The sequence below is a fragment of the Amphibalanus amphitrite genome, unplaced genomic scaffold, assembly GCF_019059575.1.
Source record: "Amphibalanus amphitrite isolate SeventyFive unplaced genomic scaffold, NRLGWU_Aamphi_draft 000824F_arrow, whole genome shotgun sequence".
Lineage (NCBI taxonomy): Eukaryota > Metazoa > Arthropoda > Thecostraca > Balanomorpha > Balanidae > Amphibalanus > Amphibalanus amphitrite.
Genome location: NW_024882318.1, coordinates 93,838 through 117,666, shown reverse-complemented (window position 1 = coordinate 117,666; position 23,829 = coordinate 93,838). Strand labels below are relative to the sequence as shown.

Sequence of the window (23,829 nt, the reverse complement as noted above, 5' to 3'; positions counted from 1 at the left end):
ATTCACTGAAATTCACAAGCAAAAAGAAGTTGTATAAATCCTTGGTAGAATGAAAAACACATTTCATGCTACCATTCTCGGTAGCATGGAACATGGTATCCGGCTTTGAGTCGATGTGAAAGTAAATCAATAATATGACGTTAAAATAATAAAATTTGTCCAATTGAAGTGCATTCACCATTAATCGTTTGATTTAAATTCAATATGTATTTTAAACTATCATAACTTTTCGAAAATAATGCAATTGTCAAGCAAAATTACTGTATTAATTGTTTTAGACGTCATTTTTTGTCTCCTCCGATTCTCATCGGGAGGCCATCTTTCCTTAGGTGACGTTTATGACGCTTTCGCCGCATTTCATCACCTTTTGGTAATCATTTTATTGATAGGCTATCGGCATCTTTTAATATTTTATGTAGCATTGTATTCGATATTTCGGCACGGATGTTTTGGGGGGAAGGGGTAGAAGGGGATGACTTTTATGATAGGAGGTTCTAGGTAAAGCCGGGTTCACACCGGCTCACAAGACTCTTGTGCTACTTGGCACACCTTGATACCTATTTGCAATTTTCTTCAGTCTCTTTTCTGTTAACTTTCCAGTGAGGCAAAACTATTTTTGGATTCCCTACTTTACTGCTTTGGTGTCTGGTGCTTCCCACAGGTCAATTGTATATCATATTCAATATTCATAACTGTGTTATCTAATGATGGGCTTGCTGACAGCAATGTCACATATTGGCTATTGCTACTTGTAAACACATTTTCAAGAGTTAAAAGTTGGCACAGTACATGTGGGTATGTACCTACCTTATTTGACTCAGGGTTACCCGCTAAATGCAATCACGTTTATGTTCATCTTGCACTATGATTATGAATGATGTATGAAGCACCTATTCCCTGCCAATTTTGATGACATGTTTTGCAATTTGGATATTGATAATGGAAATAAGTTTGGTCTTTAACTTATTTAAGAAATTTGTAACTTTCAACTAGTTTTCCGAAAATGTCCGATGTGTTTGTCACTTGTCCGTCCGATTTCCGAATCGGAATTCGGAAATTTTCGGAATTCCAAAATTTTCGGTTCCGATTGACACCTCTAATCTATGTACAACACGCTGCTCAGTCATTTTGTAAAATGGCTAGGTATTTTGTAAAATGCCTAGGCATTTTGCAAAATGACTGGAGAGTCAGTCATTTTGTAAAATGCCTAGGCTTTTTGCAAAAAGCCTGGAAAATCAGGCATTTTGCAAAATGCCTAGGCATTTTACAAAATGACTGATTTTCTAAAGTGCCTGCAACATATATATATATATATATATATATATATATATATATACATATATATATATATATATATATATATATATATATATATATATATATATATATATATATGATTGGAACTGCACAGGACCATTTTAGATACCCACTGTCTTCCCCTCATGTCATTGTGCTGAGCTCTGACCGCCGATGATTGAGATGGCCACGTGTGTATTGCCACTGCAGAGCGGTCGTGCTGCCGGCGCGGCCACGAGCTCCGCGCCCAGCCGGGAGCTGTGCCAGCTGCAGTACCTGGGTGGTCCGGCAGCAGCTGCCGCCGGCGGCGAGCAGCGCGAGCGGGCCGCCACCCGTGCGCGGCTCACCGGCGCCGCCCTGCTGGGTGTCCTCAGCCGCTACATTGTGCAGCCCATGCCCGGTAAGCCCATGCCCTGTAACATACCTGGGAGAGTGGGGTAATTTGGCCGGTGGTGTAAATTGGCCGCCCCCACCTGTACGAAAGCTGACAAAAGTGAATGAAATAACTTTAGTCTCTATTCATTTGTCATCGGCAGAACTTACTGGAGGACAAATGTCAAAACTTTCCCCCTCTTAGTTTTATTCAAAATTAATAAAACGTGAATTTCGTTAGAAAATGGTAACTTTTACTTCCGTTTAAAAATGTGTATGACATGCAGTATTTGGGCTGTAAACGAATTCCAACATTATAGCGCCATTCTTGAGGGTGTTCAGCGGTTCCAAGAGCAATTTCATCTAGTTCTGTACACCCATGACGACTTTATAGACAAAAATTTTCAGAATGGCAATGTGGGGTTATTTGGCCGGGACTAGCGGGGCAACTTGGCCGGTGCGCTCAGTCACTATATGCTCGGACGGCTGAGTTGTCATGGTCAATTATACCATAAATGCATGCCTGATAAGACCTTATTAGGCGATTTTTCCATCGATCGAAATCAACCAGCTGCTTGGTGATCGGAACGGCGCGGCTCGTCGGGCGGTGGTCTGACCCGCCGCAGGTCATTCGGCTCCGCCAATCAGCGACCAGGGGCGCCGGCCGCCGGGTGCTGGATCGGTCCAGGACCCCTGCGCCCGGCCGCAGTCGCTCCCGATCTTCGTCCGCGAACACCCACCCCCCCCCCGGCCCACTAATCAGGCGCTGGCGGGCATTCGATTTTTTTTTTTACACCTCGTTATCATGTACGTGAAAGCTGGGTGCGGTGGTGGTGGCACCGTTTTTTTCCCGCTAGAAGTGATGGGACGCAACGGTTAGTGGATGTATTCGGCAGGGTTGTGTGTATATGTGAAAGAACGCAATTGGTATTGGTTGTATATAAAATACACTCCCAATCAATCAGCACCCAACTGTCTGCCTCGTGATTTCTTGAGGAGAAATTTGATGATGTTTATTCATTCACAGATGTCGAGAGGAATGGAAAAGGACATAATTCATGACCAACTTTAAATACCTTGATGCCATATTTCCTATTGGACAGCTGTAAGGGCATGTGACGTCATCAACGGTTACCTAACGCTTTTTTGCTAATAAATACTTACAGAAAAAAGATGCAACCGCGCAAATGGTCTCATTGTGTTCAGCTCGTCAAGGCGCATCGAATGATATACATGATGACCTTGAACTCACGTAACCTTGAGGTCAAGCGACCTGAGGTAACGTGACCTGAAGCCAGCCTTTGACCTTGACCTCTCGAGGTCAACACATACATGTTTCGATGCGGAATAACGAGAGAATTACGATGGTACTTTTAGTTTTGGCCTAGCTTGATTGCTTCAAAAGCTATTCATAAAAAAAAACTGTCATCGCATCTAGAGCCGCTATTTTGACTATTTTCGACCCCTGTGACGGCTGAGTCAACCTCCAAAATGCTTCAAATGCGTCGTAGGACACGCGTCATTGCTGAATGTGAAGCTGACTCGCCGATAACAAAAATCATGGCCTCAAAATAACACCGGCCAAATTGCCCCACACCCCCGGCCAAATAACCCTGCTAGTGGGGCAATTTGGCCGCTTTGCAGACCTTTGTAATACGTCACAATTTCAATATAAGTAGTTACCCTATCATTTCAAGTTTACTGTCCACGAAAGTAAAATGTATGCCACACCTGTCAGCGTTGAGAAAATGCAGAAATGTGTTGTCGATTTTTAGTTACATCGTTTTCTAAAAAAAAGCGGCCAAATTACCCCACTCTCCCCTATACAGGTATATATTTTTTTTTTGGCCTCCCTCCAACAGGCACTTGTGGCCCAATTACAGGAGGGCTCCTCCTCCTCCTGGCCCTTGTTCCCACACCCCCCAGGCTACGGCTGAAGTGGGAGCCTACCCCACACCTGGTGACACAGCCGGGGACGACGCCCGCGGAACGGGCGGAACCGGGAATCGAACCCGAAACCCGGCACCGCCCGCACCGCGGGTCGACGCCCTAACCGACTGCGCCACCAGGGCCGCCAATATCATATATATATATATATATATATATATATATATATATATATATATATATATATATATATATATATATATATATATATATATCCTCGTAGATGTTGAAGTTGATATATCCTCGTAGATGTTGAAGATCTGGACGATCTGCATGTCCTTAAAGTCAAACTAGAAGAGATTTCAGGGCTACAGTTCACAGTCGAGCTGAACACAAACGGCAAAATCAACTTCCTTGATGTCGCTATTGACTCATCCGACGTTCAGTATACCACCACAGTGTACAGAAAGCCCACAGATGCGGGACGCTGCTTAAACGGCTCTAGTGTCTGCCCGGATAAGTTCAAAGAGAGCGTCGTTAGAGCATATGTTCACCGGGCCCTTAAGCATTGCTCAAACTGGGAACTTTTCAACCGTGAGCTAAGACACATCAAACAACTCTTGACAAATAATGGGTTTCCAATTTCCCTGATTGATTCGATCGTAAACAAAACCCTATCAGCTTACATGGACAAAAAAGCTCAGTCCCGTGAGGTTGAACCTGACAAAGACACATCCACTACTCACACACTATATTTCAAAAATCAAATGTCCCCGGCTTACAAAAATGACGAAAAGGCCCTCAAAACAATCATCAAACGGAACGTCAGACCCACGAACACATCCCATGAGGTCAGACTAATAATCTACTACAAAAACCCGACGACCAAATCATTAGTCCTTCGAAACAACCCATCCAACGACCCATCTATCCTCAAAAAGACGAACGTTGTATACCACTACTCATGCAAAAAGGGAGACTGTGCGCTCCAAGCTAACAGTGGCTACATCGGACACACAACAACGACACTTAGCAGAAGAATAACAATGCACCTGCAACAGGGCGCGCTGCTGACACACAACGACACACACCACCAAGACGACCATCTCACACGAACTGACATCACTAAGAACATCACCATACTATGTCAAGAAACAGACAAGAGAAAACTGCATATACTGGAAGCAGTTTACATCAGAAAACTGGAACCTAAAATCAACAGACAGGTCAACGCCAGAGGGATACTCCAGCTTTTTGAAGGTGCCCCGCCATAAACGGAACGCAGGACAACACGCGAAGTGATTAATTCAAGTCGCTCCACTTCCTTGCCACATTCGAAACCATCTTCGAAACACCGATCGATATTGTACATTTGATGTGTTTTTATATGTCATCATGTCATCATATTAATCTGTAATCATGTAACAATCAACCATTGAAAATGTGTAATGCTACACGAAACGTCTGATTTGTCTTTACTCATTAAACATGTGTCTCATCTTCTTCCTTCTTTTCACTATGAACCTCGGAAATGTCCTCTTTCAACATACGCCAGAAAATAAGAAGATTATACGAAACGTGGAAAGTCTGAGCAAAAAAATAACAAATGCGAAACTCTCTATTCTGTTCAACAACACTTGTATATATATATATATATATATATATATATATATATATATATATATATATATATATATATATATATATATATATATATATATATATATATATATATATATATATATATATATATATATATATATATATATATATATATATATATATATATATATATATATATATATATATATATATATATATAATGATTGGAACTGCACAGGACCAAGCCTGCCAGCGAATCTCATAGCAGGACGTCACTTACTTTATTTATTTATTTATTTACCAAGATCGTCGACGGGATTCCCATTGAAAGACGAAGTCAATTCATAAAATAAAACACGCATACAGCACACACCTACTCGAAAAAAAACACACGCACAGTAAAGCACAGTAAAACCGTACATATAGATATACAAGAATGACGATGATAATTAAGAGTGGAACAAAAGTAAAAGGTAAAAGCTGAATGACTAGTCCGGATACGGCAGAGTAGCAATTGGTTCACATGAGCACATGATCATACTGAAGCAGCGTATAACGTAGAAGAATAACCGTATGCCCACTATCTTTTAACAATCCAAAATTAGCCTAAAATGAATGAATATATTTCGGAAACGTTCCTTCTTCAGTTCAAAAGTTAACTATACAAGGCACAGAAATGTAAAAATTATTGAACGTCACAAAAGCGCCGAATTAACTGATCGCACCAACGGATATTAATTACATTCTCGTGCCATATAAGTAGCACGGCCTCTTTTACTGTGCTTGATAAAGTTTGGGATTATATTGTTGCGTCGGCATTGGGTCAGAAAAGTCAAACGCTCTTGTGTTGTTGCTTGTTTTTCGGTATTTTTGATAGTCTTTATTAGCACTTCTTTGAGGTTAATAGTTACGTTAATTGTAATAAGGTGGCGAAGTACTACTGTTAACACCAGACGCCTTGAGACCCTAATTTTTCGCGATTATTTTAAAATGCGTGGAATAATTTCAACCATATTTAGGAAATAGCTGTTTCAAGACCTGCCGAAACTTTTTCTCCAAATACATTTTGTTGTCACTTAAATATTTGTGGCACTTGTCATTGACTCGTAATGTTAACTGTTTTTCCATCCTGGATAGAGGCTTTCATACGTCATATGACATTAGGCTCCACCCACGACTGCGGCATTGACCTGTGCCCATCAGCGACCTCTGTACAAACGACACCCCTGCCATCTGTAAAGGACTATGAATTTCGCTGACGTTTCACGTGCTATGAATCAATTGCAGCAGACCGTCAAGTAAATGCTAGGCTCTTGTTGATTCTTGTAGGTATATGGGACCAAGAGGACCATCACTCCTCAATCTACTACTCACACATGCTTCGAAAAAAAAACGTTAACGATTCCTAACAAATACGATTTTCGATGTAGGATATCTGTTTGGTGAAATACGAGCGAGCCTTATGATGTGAAGCGAAGGCAATTACCTAATTATTGCGCTGGTCGATGGGTGCATAGCGATGTACAAATCAGGAGCTACTTGATGACATCCGACATCCCATTATCGCATTATCTGCAACGCCATAGGCTTTAAATACAGGTGAATATTTCCTAACCTTATGTCAGTTATATGACATCTGCCAGTCATTTGCAGCTTATCAAAAATAAAACAAATATCAGCGAACATATCAGCATTGTACAAGCAATGCGCATTGAGCATTTATGGCTCCTCGTCATCATGTCGCTTTTTGGGCACTGTCAGACAAGACGTTACGCACAACTCCGCCGGCTTTCGGCACCGCTCGACCGTCCCCGCTCCCCGCCACAGCGCGAGTGACCGCGCGCCGGCCCGAAACCGCCGCAGGCCAAGACCACAGAGGCGGGGCTTACCTGTGACGTCATAACGTATCACAGACTGACTGGTGATAGCCTCTACACGCCGGGTGATAGCCGGGTGAAAATTTTGCTCGAAATTTAAAGGTAGTGTGCCACCTTTGAAAGATTTCCCATTTTATTTTTCCTAGGATAAGAAGCTTCTGTTTTTACCTAATATCGCAAAAAAAAATCAAAAATGGGACTGGAATAGTGCCTTTTTCGCCTAAAAGTTTTTCGGTTTTTAGATATGTATAACAACTGTAGTGGGCTCACCTGCAAACAGGCGTCGGGCAACAATCGCGAATGCGGCGCACTTGTGACAATAAGCAAAGGTCATTATAGTGTTACGACCATACGACGTACGGGAATGAGTTATCAGCTGTCTAATCGTAGACAACACAATGTCGAGCCTTAAACTGTAAGCCCGTATTGTATTGTTTCTTTTATTTGGCTGTCGAACATTATTTATGGTTTGAAATATGATTTTATGTAAAATAATTGATATGAAAAAGCCGTCTTATAAGTTATGACCCCATTTCACCACACGCAAGTGGCAGAAATGACAATGATCAGCTGACGCATTTTTCTTGGCCGAAGTCAGAGCGCGCGGCCCGACGCACCACGCGTATTTGGAAATTCCGACCTCGACGAGCATCAGAAGCCACCTAACAGGCGTGTTCGAAACCGCAGGAGATGATGATGAACGGGTTTACAACGGGAAACATCCCACCAACGATATTAATATATGACAACGGTTCAGTTGTCTTGGCAGCCTACCAAACAGTCCTTCCTTGACAGTGCTCACTCGAGCGAATGGTACGTTCAGCAGTACACTACTATGGACGTCAAACCCCCTGAGACCCCACTTTTTTGCGATAATTTCTAAATGCGTCAACTCTCGTTGACAATATTCTGGCAATGTGTGTTTCAGAACCTGCCGAAACTTTTATTACTAAGGTATTTTGACGCCAAACGATTATGAAAGGTACTTCTCATTCACTCGTAATGTTAAATTTCACGGAACTAATCTGCTGTTTGGGTAGAGGCTACGCGCTCATGGGGCGGAGCCACGTAATGACGTCAGCGCTAAGCTCCGCCCTACCCCTCCGGCGCTCCTTGCCCGGCGACCGGTCACTCGCGTCTCTCGCTCCATTCAGGCTTGATGGTGGGCGGTAGCTGGTAGCGGTAGCGGGCGCTGGTAGATGACATTAAGAGCAGATGGCGCTGGTGGCGGGGCTCGAGTATGGCCGAACGCAAGCCTCTGCCCGGGCCTGAATTGGCCTTAGCATTACGAGTGAATGAGAAGTACCTTTCATAATCGTTTGGCGTCAAAATACCTTAGTAATAAAAGTTTCGGCAGGTTCTGAAACACACAGTGCCAGAATATTGTCAACGAGAGTTGACGCATTTAAAAATTATCGCAAAAAAGTGGGGTCTCAAGGGGTTTGACGTCCATAGTAGTTTGCTGTCTGGTTACACGACTGGGTACACAGAGTGAGAATTAGAGATGTCAATCGGATACCAACATTTTGGTATACCGATACCAAACCGATACCAACTTGGTATTTGGTATTTCAATCGTAATGTGTTTGGTATTTTATTGGTATCATGAACCCTCAATAATGTATAAAAGGCTAAGAAATAGGTAAAGAGTTGGTATTTCCTTCATTTTTCCAAGTTGGTTTGGTTTCGGTATTTCCCCATGGTTTTGGTTGGTATTTGGTTTGGTATCGGTATTCAGATTTTCCGTAATTGACATCACTAGTGAGAATGACTGCAGTAAAAACGATGATGAGATTCTACCTTTAAAAATGTTACGGATAAACATCACATCATGCTGAGTTCTCCGGGCAGCTACAGATACAAGATTAGAATGCCTCAGCAGGTCTCTGTAAGCTAGTGAATGACACTTGTCACGACAGTTGGAATTGAGCCACATTAGAAATTTGTGCTCGATCCGGCCTAAACGATCGGTATGCGTTTCGGCGGCGCCATTCCATATAACAGAAGAGTACTCGAGTATTGACCGCACGTGGGCATAGTATGAGGAGAGCACGGATGACACATTGAGATGTCCGCTCGGGTAAGCTTTCTGAAATGATCTGATCAGATAACCTAAGGCACGATTTCCTTTTTTTGCTGTCTGGTCAATATGTGGTCCGAAAGTCAGCTTGGAGTCGAGCATGACACCGAGATCTCGAATGATGTAAAGACGCTCAAGTGATTCCGTTCCTATAGAATAGTTTGCTACCAGTGGTTTGGTTTTCAGCGTCATTGTAAATGCCATACATTTTGATGGATTTAAACTCAATTTCCATGTCTGTGACCACCGTCGAAGGTTGTCAATGTCGTTTTGCAGAGAATCAGCGTCGTTTTGGCAAGAGATTTTCCTGTGCAGCTTGGCATCATCTGCGTATAAAAGCACCCGAGAGGACATCCCACGCGGCAGGTCATTTACGTACAGGATGTAACGAAATTATCCGGACATTGTTCTTCCCGCTCTAATTAGAGAACAAAACAGTCGGGGGCTTTCTCGTTTATTTACCGATGTAGCCACCGTTCATCTTAACACAGTCACTCATGCGCTGGGGCATCCCAGCCACCAGACTCTCCAGCACACTGCTTTTGATCCGGCGCCACGCCGTCTTGACCTGTGTCTCCAGGTGATCCGTGCTGGTGGCGGGTGGCTTCTGATTCACCTCCTGCTGGAGAATAGCCCACAAGTTATCAATGGGATTGAGGTCAGGGCTATTCCCAGGCCACACCCCGTTGGCCCAGAAGGATGGGAGGTTCTCACGGCACCAGTCTTGAGTCCTTTTGGCGCTGTGAGGCGGTGCGCCGTCCTGCATGAACACCGCTTGGCTTGGATCGGGCATCAGCGCGCGTTTGGAAACCGGGCCCTCCTGTGCAGTCCGGTTGAGCGCCTCCAGACATTCGTTGGCCAGGATGTTGCTCCGATAGTACTCGCCGTTGATGGTCGTTTTTTGGGGCACCACGTACAGCTGGGACAGCGCACGGTAGCTGAACATGCCCCAGACGTGGATTTTGGCCGGATGCTTCACGCTGGGGACCGTCGGTACGTCCGAGCTGCTGGCCGCCCACACACGGTCGTTTTGGCGGTTCGGAGGATGAAATAGCTCGAACGGTGACTCGTCCGACCAGACCACCTTCCGCCATTCTTCCTCCGACCAGTGCAGGTGCTCTCGAGCGAACTTCAGTCGGTGAGCTCGTTGTTTTTCAGTCAGTTTTGGCGTCCTTTTCAGTTTGAACGGGCGCATGGCCAGGTTGTTGCGCAGGTAGCGGTGAATCATCATATGGGACGTCTTGCACCCTGCCTTGGTAAGCCTTCGAGCCAGTTTTCGAGTTGATTGGTGACGTTTCTCCGTCGCCATCCTGATAACCCTCTTGGCCACTGGGTGAAGGGCGGTCTTGCGGCCACGGCCGGGCTGGGTTTGCAGCCCAAGTCCCAGCTTATCACGCTTCAGCCAGACGTGCAGCTGGCTCCTGCTGATACCCAGCTGCTGGCAGACCATCTTCTGGCTCATGCCGCCATGGACCATCCCCACAGCTTTGCTGCGAAAGGAGAGGCTGTACTCTTTTCTCGTCATTGCTCTGAACGAAAACTGCCAAGTGACACCGGCGGTGGCTCGACCCGTACTGACGGCATGGGTCACCGCCCAAGGTCAGGTCACCTTGGTGGTGATGACCGGAACCATAGGTACGAATTTATCTAACTTCCACGCTCCTATCGTCAGAAAGAAAGCAATGCGAACGGATACGGCGAAAAAATTGATGTCCGGATAATTTCGTTACACCCTGTAGAGCGCAAAGCACAGGGCGGCGGAGATCACACCTCGCTCCGGTGTGCCCGACGTTACCCGACACCATTCCGAGCACCTGCCGTTTACAATGACGCGCTGTTTCCTGTTATCAAGATAAGAGGAAAACCAATTTAGAGCCGGTCCGGATAGATGATATGAATTTTTGAGTTTGTGGACTAGGAGGGAGTGATTCACACTTTGAAAAGCGGCCGAAAAATCTGTATAAATACAGTCGGTCTGAGATTTTTCTTCAATGGATTCCCAGGCGGTGCTCAGAAGTGTTGCCAGGTTCGTCGCGCAAGATCTGCCCCGAACAAAACCGTGCTGTTCTGGTGCAATGACAGGTTCCACATGACGCATCAAACTAATATACACTACTTTTTTAAGACTTTGCCGAAGAGGGGGATCAGTGATACAGACCGGTAGCACTTAGGATCCTTCGTGCTCCCCTTCTTAACCCGCGCCCTGGTGGGGGGGGGGGGCTATTTTTTGCCCCCCTCCAGACTTTTCAATATATCTCCAGAACCGCTGCGCCGATCGTCACCAAACTTTCAGTACCCTCCCGGACATCAATTTTACACATTGTGACCAAAACTTTTTCCAAAGGCTATGATAGGTTGGCCGGAAATGACGTCAGAGTGACGTCATGTTCTGCCGTTTTCTACCCAAAAAAGGGTTTCGCGGGAAGAGCTGTCAGGCCTATAGCTTTGCAAATGCAGAAAAACGATAAAGACATAAAAGCTGTAGAATTGACAGGGGTACAAAACTGCTATCTCGGATTTTTGAAATTTATGGATTTTGAACCCCAAAAATCAAAAAATAGATTTTTTGAATATAATAGCCGAAAAATCCAAAAACTTTTTTGAATTTCGCAAAAACCGGAATATATGTGATAGTCCCTACCGCCTTCTATCCACATATAAAATTTGAGATTGATACCTCTTTTTTTGGCGAAGTTATAGCGAAAAAAACAGTTCAAAATTGATGACGTCAAATTTTCAAACTCAATTTTTAGCAATTCTAGACCCCGTAGCGCAAAACAAAGACCACTATTAGACTCCCCGTGACGAGCTGCATCGAATCGATACCCATTTTATGCAAAACTATCAACTTTAAAATTTGACCTTTTTTGACCTGACCTTGACCTGACCTTCACCAGAAAGTGACCTAAGCCGTACCTGATAGTCTTATAACCAACACCATTGAGTTGGAAATGAAAAATTGACCATAAAACATGCATCGCACAACCTTAGTACCTAAAGTTAGGTTCATGTGACCTGACCTGTGACCCTTGGTGACCTGACCTGTGACCTGACCGGTAATGTCAGTAACCTCTTATAGCAACATATGTACTAGGCAACTGACGCCCTATCGCTGATTCTCGACAAAATGCGTTTTCTTCGGTGTTATAGCGCATTCCCTAGATGACCCGTGAACGGTTGTACATTTCATCTTTGACCTGACCTGTGACGTCATCGGTGACCCCGAGGTCAATGAAATTTGGTTTCCCTCGACAAATTTGACAGGCCTTTCGAACGCCGTTTGAATTTCGCGGATCCGTCCAGTAGTTTCGGAGATACGAGGGGGGGGGCAAAAAATAGCCCCCCCCCACCAGGTCGCGTTATAAACAGACCCCACCAGGGCGCGGGTTAAAGATCGGCACGACATTAGCCCTTTTCCATAACTCAGGAAACACGCCTTGTCTTAAAGACATTCTACATATCTTCTCCAAAGGAACACACAGAATTACCTGTACTTGTTTTTGAAGTGTTTCAAGCGTCATTTTGAGAAGGTGCTTTATTCAGTTAGGGGGTGCATGTGCACCCCTAAAACCCCTAATGCTCCACCATATGTCACTAACTAACCCACTATTTGAAGTTATACATGCGTAGAAAAGTATGTATAAATAACCTTATGCTCATTCTTTGCACTTTTTTGTTGAAATTGAATAATTAAACAAAATCATTGATATATTTCGGCTTGCGCCATCTTCAGAATGTGACTTCAGAATGTGACTTCAGAATGACATTCTGAAGATGGCGCAAGCCGAAATATATCAATGATTTTGTTTAATTATTCAATTTCAACAAAAAAGTGCAAAGAATGAGCATAAGGTTATTTATACATACTTTTCTACTTATGATGATGCTCAAAGATGCCATTGCTCGCCTACAACAACTTGAACAAGATTTTAACCGCAGAGAAGCATTTATACATGCGTAGTTTTCACTCAACATAGTAGGATAATTAAGCATTAAATGCAAAATTAGAGCTTGAGATTGTCCGGCATTTAGCTCAACAGGATACCTCTTCAATCGTCCTAGCTGAACCCAGCATAAGCTCAGCTTGTCTGAACTCATACCATCAACATTGCCGAGTCTGAATTTGAGCTCGACGCCGGGCCATGGGCCTGAACTTTGTGGTCATGGGCGCGGGAGCTGGGGGTCAGTGGGGGCAGCCTGCCCCCACAACTCTGGGGCCGTAGGGGCGCTGCCCCGCAACTTTTCATAGGGCTAGGAACCGTCGGGGCAGCTTGCCCTCCCTGAATTAGCGGTCGTGGGTCACAAAGGAAAACTAAAGGGAAGAAAACATTTGAGAAAAAAATCCCCCTCTTTACCTGGCTTGACAGCTCATGTGGAAGATTTAAGCCTTTATTCTACGTTACCAAAAAGGTAGTTCCTTGACTCAGCTGAGACAAAATATCTCACTTTTTGCAAATGTTTCGTTTCGTTTTTTTTTTCGATGAAAAGGCGAAGGGTGAAAAATAAGTGGCCTAAAACCGGTGAGAAAACTAGATTTGGGGGTACCCTAGGTTTGGCTAGTCCCTGTGGTGAATTAACAATAAAAATAGCCGGTTCGTTGTCAAGAAAGAGTTGAATTGATTTTACTTTATATTATCTTCGGCGGCGGCGACTCTCAACACTCTCAACACGTGGCGGCGACACAATCACGGCGGCAGTCAGGGCGGGACTCAACCACGAGGACGAAACGGGGGCGAAATCAACTCGGTTTATACAGCGCAATGTGAAGGATCCAGGACGGGCTACCAGACAGAGGATACTTTAAAAGTCGGAAAGGAAACTAGTATAGGCACGGGGAGGATAAAGGAAAAGGGCTCGAACACACGACATACTCCCCACCCGAAGTAACTCTGGTTACTTCGCAAAAGCCAATGCTCAAGCGTCGGCAACACAGGGCGGACCGCGAGCAGCCAGCTCGGCGCTTCGCGACGATACAAGTGCGCAGACAGACGCACAAAACAAATCACAGCGCTTAAACCCGTCTCGACACTTCACCATGACAGACTGAGCACAACCACGTGCAATCAGCGCACACAGAAACGGAACTCTGGTTCTGACGCGCGCACAACTCGGCACTTGACACGTCAGTCGCCATTCCGAGCTAACAACTCGGCACTCGGGCACAGCTCAGTCGCCATTCCGCGCACACACCGACAGGCGCGCGGACGAGAGTCTTACTCGGCGGCCTCCAGACTGAAGAGTCGGGAGATTGGCCGACGCGTTAGTTTGCCGCGCACACGGAGAAAAGCCGCTCGGCAGCGGCCGTCTGGTCCCGGGATGAGCGACACCACCCGGGCGAGGGGCCACGTGCCCCGGCGTCCTTCGCCCTGAAGCAGGACGACCTCGCCGACCGCGGGCAGGCGAGTGGGGCGGCCGCGCGGTGACGCGGCCCAGCCTCTCAGCGTCTCGAGGTACTCGGTCGTCCACCGACGGACGAGACGGTCACTCACACGGCGCCGGTTACGCCAGGTCCTGCCCACCTGGGAGTCAGAGTCAAGACTGGGACAGACCACACCGGAGATGGTGGTAACCCCAAACAACAGGTGAGCCGGGGTAAGTAGATCATCTCCATCACCAGGGGTCAGGGGCCTCAGGTTGAGATTAAACGCAAGTTCATACAGCGTCACAGCCAGTTCATCATACGACAGGTGGCACTGGTGCAACGTTATCTTCAGGGCGCTCTTGGTCACACCGACGAGCCGTTCCCAGAACCCGCCCCACCACGGGGCAGCCTCGGGGATGAAGCGCCACTTGACTGACCGCGGCACATGACTGACGAGAGCACGGGAAGTACGGGCATTGTCACTGACAATCAGACTGGGCGTTCCTCGCAGGGCCATGAAACGCCTGAGCGCCAGGGTGAGATCAGCGGCACTCTGAGACCGCACCAGTTCCAGGTGTACGGCACGAGACGAAGCGCAGGTAATCAGCAGCGCCCACACTTTGGTGTCTCTATCCACATACAGAGGGCCAAAGTAATCGATTCCCACCTTGGAGAATGGGCGCGAGACTTCTGACCTGAATGCAGGCAGACGGCCGTCCGCAGCTCGGTAGGGCAGTCCTCTGTACCGCCGGCACCTGAAGCAGGTTCCCAGCACTCTGCGCACCGTCCTCCTGCGGATGAAGTACTCGCCTGACAGGAGCGCGAGCGTCACTCTCGTGCCCTGGTGAAAACAGCGGCGATGCGCCTCGTCAACGATCAGCACAGTGATATGTGCCCACTCCGGGAGAACGATCAGCGGCGGCTCATTGGTCCTTGGCACGGAACACAACAGTCCATCATCGCTGATGCACAAGACACACTTGGCTAACGGGGAACTCACCGGCAGCAGAGTCCCGTTTCTCACCGCACGCAGCTCCTCCGGGAAGGCGCGCCGCTGGGCCTCCCGGATCCAGTGCACGAGCGCCTCTCTTCTCTCCTCTGGCGACAGCGGTCCGGACTGCCGCTCAGTCTCAGGACTCCGGGCGTTGTGGACGAACCTCTTCAGCCACGCGATCCTGTTCACGGCGGCTCCAAGATCTGAGAAATCGGTGGCCTGGAACGCGTCATCAGCAGTCTCTACCGACGGCACGTTCTGCATCACAGGGTGGCTACGAGTCACAGGAGCCACCCTCCTCTCCTCCACGTCGGCCTCAGGTCTCACCGTCTCCACCGGGTCTGGCTGAGGAGGCAGGTCAGAGGTCACGAGGAACGGCGGGCCGTTCCACCACTTCGCAGACTCTGCGAGCTGAGACAGGGTGATGCCCCTCGTACCCAGGTCGGCTGGGTTCTCAAGCCCCCGGACAAACCGCCAGCGGTCAGGATCGGTCAGCTCTCTGATGGCAGTCACACGGTTGTGAACAAACACGCGGAACAGTTTGCCACTCTTGATCCAACACAAGACATCTGTCGAATCAGTCCAGTACGTCACACTGGGTGCTGACAGACACAGTGACTCAGTCACGAAGGCCATAAGTCGTGCCCCGGTCAGCGCTGCCATCAGCTCGAGCCGGGGGACAGTCAGGCTCGGGTTGATCGGCGCCAGTCGCCCCTTGCAGATCAACAACTGTGACTCCCCACCCTGCGAGACGTACACAGTGGCACAGTAGGCGGTCTTGGAGGCATCACAGAAGACATGATACTGCGTGCCCAGACTGGTCTCACCGATCATCGCAGCACGCGGGAAGGAGACGGTGCTGCCGGCAGAATCTTGCCACCAGGCGGCGACCTCAGCTTGCAGCGCGTCAGGCAGCGGCTCGTCCCACGTCAGCTCCACCGACCAGGTCCGCTGGAACAGAGCCTTCCCTCTGACCAGCCACGGGGTGAGCAGGCCCAACGGGTCAAACGGCTTTGCCACTGCGGACAGAAGCTCACTCTTGGTGCGAGGACACAACATCTCAGGCACGGTCACTGCGAGTCGGTCAGTCTCGGTGTTCCACGCCAGACCCAACACTTTTGAGTCCTCGGAGGACACATCACCTGTGGTGCGGGTCTTGTGCATCTCCATCTTGGCCTTGCTGAAGACGCTGCTGACTTCCTTCATCCCAGCAGCCGCCTCTTCTCTGGTGCCGAACGTCGGGCACAGGTCGTCCATGTAGAGCGCTCCCTGCACCTTCTGCATCAGCTCCGGCTGGGAGACAAGGCACTGGCGGACATGGCAGCACACAGTGCGCAGCAGCATGTACGGCGAACAGGATACGCCGAACGGGACCCTCTGAAAGCGCAGGTGGCGGTCTCCCCACAGGAACTGCACGTAGCGCCTGTCCTCCTCCTTCAGGACGATCTGTTGGAAGGCGGCTCGAATGTCTGCCTGGCAACCAACAGCATTGGTGCGGAAGTTCAGCAAGACAGAGGGAAGACGGCTCAACAGGTTCTCCCCCGGGCTCAGGTACTCGTTCAGGCTCCTCCCGGTGGCATCAGGAGCGGACCCGTCGAAAACCACTCTCAGCTTATCACCCCGGACAACACCCCGGTGCGGCAGGAAGAAGGCGTCATCAGGGTCATCTGTGAGAGGGGCATCCTCAACCACACCGTTCGCAATCAACTCGGAGATATGACGATCATACCTGTCGAGCTCGTCGGTACTCATCTTGGAGACCAGACGTCGGGTGCGTAGCTCCGTAGACGTCAGGTTGGAGGCCGGCCTGCTGTCCGACTTCCAGAGCAGACCCATCTCGTAACGCTGCTCCTCTGGGTTCCAGGTCGGCTCAGGTGGCACCTCGTCTGCAGTCTCCTTCGCCGAGATTCCCACGGCGTCCAGGCTCCACATCCTCTCCACGTCAGCCAGCTGACAGCGGTAGACGCGCCTCTGTCCAGTCTGCTGGTTCTGTGCCTGCCCATGAAGAACATGACCAAACACCGTCTCAATCAGGCGCAGTCCGGGCCCAACCTCCACTTGGTCCCACATCACAACCTGGTAGATCTGATCACACCCGATCAACAGATCCACAGGCCCCTCACGGTAGTCGTCAGCGAGCACGACACTTGGGGGCAGCGACAGGTTCTCAGGCAGGCTGTGCGTCCCAACAGGTACACACAGGCGATCAGTTTTCCAAAAAGACAGTGTGGCCTCACCTCCTTGTCTGCCAGTCAACTTAGCTGACACTCGGTCGTACACTCTGGCCTCCTCAGTCCTCTCCATGAACCCGACGCAGGCGAAGACTCCCTGCTCCTCAGTCTCCAGGCCCAACTTCTCTGCTAGAGACGACCTGATAAACGAAGAGTCAGAGCCTCCATCGATGAGTGCGCGCACTTGGCACACACCTCCCGGTCCACTGACCTCTACCAACACGGTCTGAACAAAGCAGCTGCTCTGAGCGTTCACATTGTAAAGGCGCTTACCCTGACCAGAGCTGGTGGCTTGACAGGGCGGTTGGACGGCAGCTGCGCTGGGCGACTGGACGGACGGACCGACGGCAGAGGCGTGCCCAGTCACTTCACCTCCAGACGGCAGCTCAACAGGTGCTCTCCCTGTCCACGTTGGCGTCTGACTGTCCTGGAAGGTCAGATGGTCAGGCCAGCCAGGCGACCATGAAGCAGCAGCAGTAGCAGGCGCTGTACACGTTACAGCGTGCATCGAGCGGTCAACAGCACGAGGCGGGTGGGGCGCAGCAGGCGACTGACGAGCAAAGCCCTGGCGAGCCGGTGCAGCAGGCGGGCGCACAGGGGCAGCAGGTGGGCGCACAGGGGCAGCAGACCCTCCCGCATCATGCAGAGATGAGTGGTGAGCCTCACCGCACCTTGGACATGCAGAGCTCGTGCACATTCGCACCATGTGTGGCCCCAGACACTGATAGCACAGGCCCTCCAGTCTGACAGCCCTCCAGCGTGAGGCGACATCCATGTTCCTGTAAGTGGGGCATGCAGAGAGGCCATGCCTCCCATTCTGGCACACTCCACAAACCCAACCAGCCCTGCCTGACCTGCCTTGTATCCTGAGGACACTGGTGGCTGACCTCGCTGATCTCGGCTGGGACGGCTGACTCAGGTGAACAGCTGGGCTGGAGGCTGGTGTCCCTTGTGCAGCTGCATCCTCTCTCATCTGCACCTCCTTCTGCAGAAACTGCAGGAAGTCTGGGAGGTTCTCGGAGACACCACTCTGCGCTCTCATCCACTGCAGCTTCCACGTCTCTGGGACACAGGACTTCAGCACAGGCATGAGAAGCACAGAAAACGACTCAGCAGTCACACCCATCGTCTCCAGTGCACGAACATCAGACACCAAACCATCCACCATCTGACGCAGCTGCAGAAGGTCATGGTCATCAGGGACACAGCGAGTGTTCAACAGTCTCTGCATCAGTGACTCCCTCAGCAGGTCCGAACGGTCAAACCTCTCCTGTAAGGTTTCAATGGCCTTGACATATCCAGCATCAGTCAACGGCAGTCCCTGGATAGCTGCATGTGCCCTCCCAGTCAGGTACAGTTTCAAGTGCACAAACTTTTCCACTGGGGAACAAGCTCTGTTGTCATGAACAGCAGTTCTGAACAGGTTCCAGAACTCAGGCCATGTGTCAACTGCTCCGTCAAACTTAGGCAGCTTTAGCTCAAGTTTAAAAGCACTCTGGCGCTCATGCAGTACTGGAGCAGAAGCTACTCCCCTCTCGAGCCTGGCTAGAACACGCTTAGCCTTGAAGAGAGCATCATACGCATCCTGCATGTGTGAGCTATCATCCTCGATCCCATGTTTGTCAAGTTCACATTGTAGCTGTAGCATATGCTCATAGTGCATCTCGAGGTGGTGAATGCGTAGGGCCAGCTCATCCTCCTGCGACTGATCACTGGCAGAGAGGTCACGCAAAAGTCTGGTTACCTTACCTCTGGCTAAGGTTCGCTTCTGGCGCAGTTCACTTTCCTCCATCACAGCTCTTGACAGAAACACTCAAATCTTGAAGGCACAATCTCAATCTCAATCTCAAAATCAAAATCTCAATCAAAATCAAAGCAAAGAACAACCAACAGCAAATCTTGATCCGGCCAGCGGAGGACTATGTGGTGAATTAACAATAAAAATAGCCGGTTCGTTGTCAAGAAAGAGTTGAATTGATTTTAGTTTATATTATCTTCGGCGGCGGCGACTCTCAACACTCTCAACACGTGGCGGCGACACAATCACGGCGGCAGTCAGGGCGGGACTCAACCACGAGGACGAAACGGGGGCGAAATCAACTCTGTTTATACAGCGCAATGTGAAGGATCCAGGACGGGCTACCAGACAGAGGATACTTTAAAAGTCGGAAAGGAAACTAGTATAGGCACGGGGAGGATAAAGGAAAAGGGCTCGAACACACGACAGTCCCAACCGGTTGCCCCCCCCCCCCCCAAGACGGCCGGCTGGATCCGCCCTTGACGAGGACAAAGCATGCCGTTATACGAGCTGAGTTTCGCCGAGCCATCAGACTGTCGTCTGACGCAGATGCTCGAGCTCTCTCCTGCCAGAAGACAGCAGCTCAAACAAGCCCAACGCACAAAACACGTAGATGAGAATCTAACTCTTCCATATGTCGATGAGGGACTGTGCGCCAAAGTTAACTCTATCGAGCGAAAGTGCGACTTCAATTTGAGAGTGGCTTGGCAAAGCACACACACTTTAAAGGGGAGGTGTTTAACCTCGGGAGTCGTGTACGTGTGTCATATGTCAGGGCAGGGGACAAGACATAACGTACATTGGTGAAACAAAACGGCCCATCAGGCTGAGATTCAATGAACATGTCCTAAGCGCTAGGAACAAAACTCCGGATACTCCAATTGGGGACCACTTTATAGCCACTCATCATGACTACGAAGTTCAAAGGAGAGAGATACCGTTAACTGTACAAATTCTGCAGAAGAAGGGTGACCACCCACCCCGAAAAATATGCGAATCCCTCCTCATTCGAAAGTATAGACCACTACTGAACCGAAATGTATCATCCGGGTACATAATGTGAGACCGACAGTTGTGTGATAGTGTGATTGCGTTTGTGAGAAAGGTATAGAGTGTAGTGAAAAGTGATGGTGGGAGAGGTAAAAAAATGTGATAGAATGTGTAACTAGGTATATGTACAGGGTGTCTCAAAAGTTCGTTTACACATTTCCCATGTCAATAAAGCATATAAGAACCGGCCAAAAATCTAAGTTTTTTGTGTCCGTGTGTACACTAGACAAATATGCATGCTTTGACAACTGATTCGGAAGGTTGGAAACCAAACCCTTTGCTGTATCTCCAAAAATATTTGCCCATACCGATTTTCGTCACTCCGTCAGCTACCGGAGGCTGATAAAAGGTTACCAGCTTTCAAGCTCTTGTAGGGGAATCCCCTGCAGTTTCTGCGTCGGATTTAGGTTTGACGAAATCCCCGGCAACATCCGCTTCTCCCTGAAAGCCGACAGCTTGCATCGACACCATCCGTGAGCATTTTGTAGGTCTTCTCTGGCGCTAACTCCTTCATGAATGACTGGCGCCCACTTCCCAAGCACCATTTTCCTTTTCAAAACAACCCCATTCCTGAACAAATGGGAAGTGCCAGGGGCAAATTTTTCGCAGCATATCGTAGCAGAATGTGTCGGCCATCTGTTTCTTAGACACATTTTGCAAATTTTGCAAATCCCGAACGCTCGTCATTCCCAATGCCAAGACCTTCGCTGGGTTCCGGAGTGTTTTCCTCAGGAGAGGTTCTGCTTTGTAAACGGCCAAAACCTGTCCATCGTGCGGTTTTGTCCGGATTTTGTGTGTAAAAGAAAGCTATTTGCTCCAGATCTGCCTCTTGAAACTTCGTTAGATAAAACTTTACATTAATTGACACTTTTGGAGGGTCATTTATCCTCGGCATTGACGATTTTCGCATTATTTTCCCTCAAAATTTAGCGTCATAGATATTATAAACAATTTTAAATGATATTTTGTCTTTATTTTATGATGACCTGCAATTTTTGAAACTGGGTAACCTCTGTCTGTGAGCTTCTAGTCAGTTTTCAATAGTTAGGACTGCATTTTCAGCTGCTTTCCGGAGCACGAGTCTGCTGCGGTACAAGGGTCGTTCAAAGCGCTGTTAGTCTCGCATGGTTTTGTCCTTCAAAAATTTTAGCCACCGTTTTTATTAGATGACCATCATGTTGTACTCATCCTCGCCGACACTTTGCCATGTGTCATTTCCGACCTAACCATTCCCATCACTCGTGAAGCAGAGAGTTTCTCAGCCGACCCGAGTATGCGACCTCCATTTTCATGCCTGATCCATGGTCAGAGGTGAACCCTTTTTGTGAGCTCATGAAGGGTCGAATGCGCTTGAAAACAATGAAGCTGCTTGAGGAAGGTTGTTACCAATGCCCATGCAAAATTTCGACTGTTAATTTCTTGTTGATTCAGAATTATTGACAAAAAAGCATGGCTGGTACCTGTAAGCGAACTTTTGAGACACCCTGTAAGATCCTGAATGTTAAGGCCAACACCATGACCGCCTTTACACGAGCTTATCACCTGTTGTATTGTACTCACTATGTTCATATCTATATTACTATTTGAGGAGGGTGCGTCTGTCCGTTACCGAGGTCCCGACTTGGTGGTGCTTTGCGTGGACTGCAGGCCAGACCGTTGCACCTAGCCCGGTGAAATTTGCACAACTCATAGATCAAGGATGCGCGACGTGCCTTTGAGGGGTCTCAGCTCGATCGGGTCGATAGGGAGCGCGTGGTGCGTGCTCAAAAAGTGCAAATTCGCGTCATAGACTTTACATGTATAAATCGGCGTGCGAAATCGGGCGAAAATGGCTAATTTTGGCCGACACGGGTCCAGTTCCCGTGCAATATCTTGGTGACCAGGGATCCGACCGGCACGGGGAAAACAGCATCGTGTACAGAATTGAACGGGCTATTGAATGGTGTGCAATGCAGAGGATAGCACGCGCCACGTGCACCGGAGAGGGCACTTTTATTGGAAAAATTGCGGTTTTTGAGGGATTTTGGAATTAATTTTATTTTTAGGTGACCGTTAAATGGAGCGAGTTGAATCAACGCCTATTTGCAAGAGAAAGGTACCGCCTCTCATATAAAAATTATGAAAAGCTGATTGATCCAAATCAAGGTGGTGCAAATCACAGGAGAAAATGGTGTTTGTCAATTTTGTGCCACTTTATTAATCACACGGGGTTTGCTGCATAACCTGATACCTTTGGCAATTGAATATGGTACCATTGGATAGAGCATTCAATTCTGTCCAATATTCACTCTTCATTTTTGCATAATTAGCAACAGTATCCTTAAAAATGTAAATGTTCCAAACCATTACATTGTCATTTTTAGCGAAATTCATCGATGGCCCTCAAAAGACTTCACGCCAGTTTTCGAATCATTCTAAAGTAGAACGCATGATAATACGACACGGGCACCTCGATGCGATGTATCTTTTTGTTTTCTTACAAAATGCTTGGCCGTCAAAAAGCAATCGAACGAAATGGATATTTACCAACCAAATCGACACAGACCAACCCACGGGTCAAAAAATCCCCCCTTAGCGTTGCGGAGCACGCGGGTAACCCTAGTTATCTCTGTGTATTGTGTAAGGGTCACTAAAGTGTGTCCCACATCATAGTCACGTGTAACCATAAGAAAACTGACGAAAATGTTGTTTCTTTGGCATTCTCTTTTTACACTTTTGACTTTGCTTTTGACCATATGTAATATGTATGTCGTAGGCATCGGCTGAAATCCGGCATTTCATGTAATGTCTAGGCATTACGCGGAATGCCGGCAAAGTCTGAAATTTTCCTAGAAATACGCGCGTTACAGCGAATGCCTGAAAATTTTAGACATTTCATGAAATGCCACGCGGCCACCAGGCAGTCGTTGAAATATGGTCGAAATTAACTGAGTACACTCGTTGCCTAGGCATTACATGAAATGCCCAAGTGACGACCGGCACTTTCTGTAACGATTAACGCCGATGGAAAATATCACCGATTGATCGGGATAATGGTGTGTGGTATCAGATATTGAACTCCGTGGCGAGATGGCGGGCTAAAATCCCGTCGGGACAAGTTCATTTCTAATCCAATCATAGCCTAACCAAACCTAAACTAACCTTACCTATAGGTCAAGCAGGAATGTGAAACAATATTACATGTGTACTGGGCATGTCCAATTGTGCAGTCATATATAACATCAATAAAAATAGCATTTGGAAGATCATTAGCGATCAATCTAGAAAGCCCGAAATCGTG

The 23,829-nt window shown here is 48.0% G+C and overlaps 1 protein-coding gene across 1 annotated transcript in view; it reads left to right on the top strand.

Annotated features, from left to right (window-relative positions):
• LOC122366688 (TATA-binding protein-associated factor 172-like) overlaps positions 1 to 23,829 on the top strand; it is a gene marked incomplete at its 5' end in the record, with an annotated part of 326,392 nt that overhangs the window by 210,021 nt on the left and 92,542 nt on the right. The window contains one exon of the mRNA XM_043339202.1: positions 1,507 to 1,696. Coding sequence (XP_043195137.1) covers positions 1,507 to 1,696 — 190 coding nt within the window. The remainder of the gene's footprint in view (positions 1 to 1,506; positions 1,697 to 23,829) is intronic.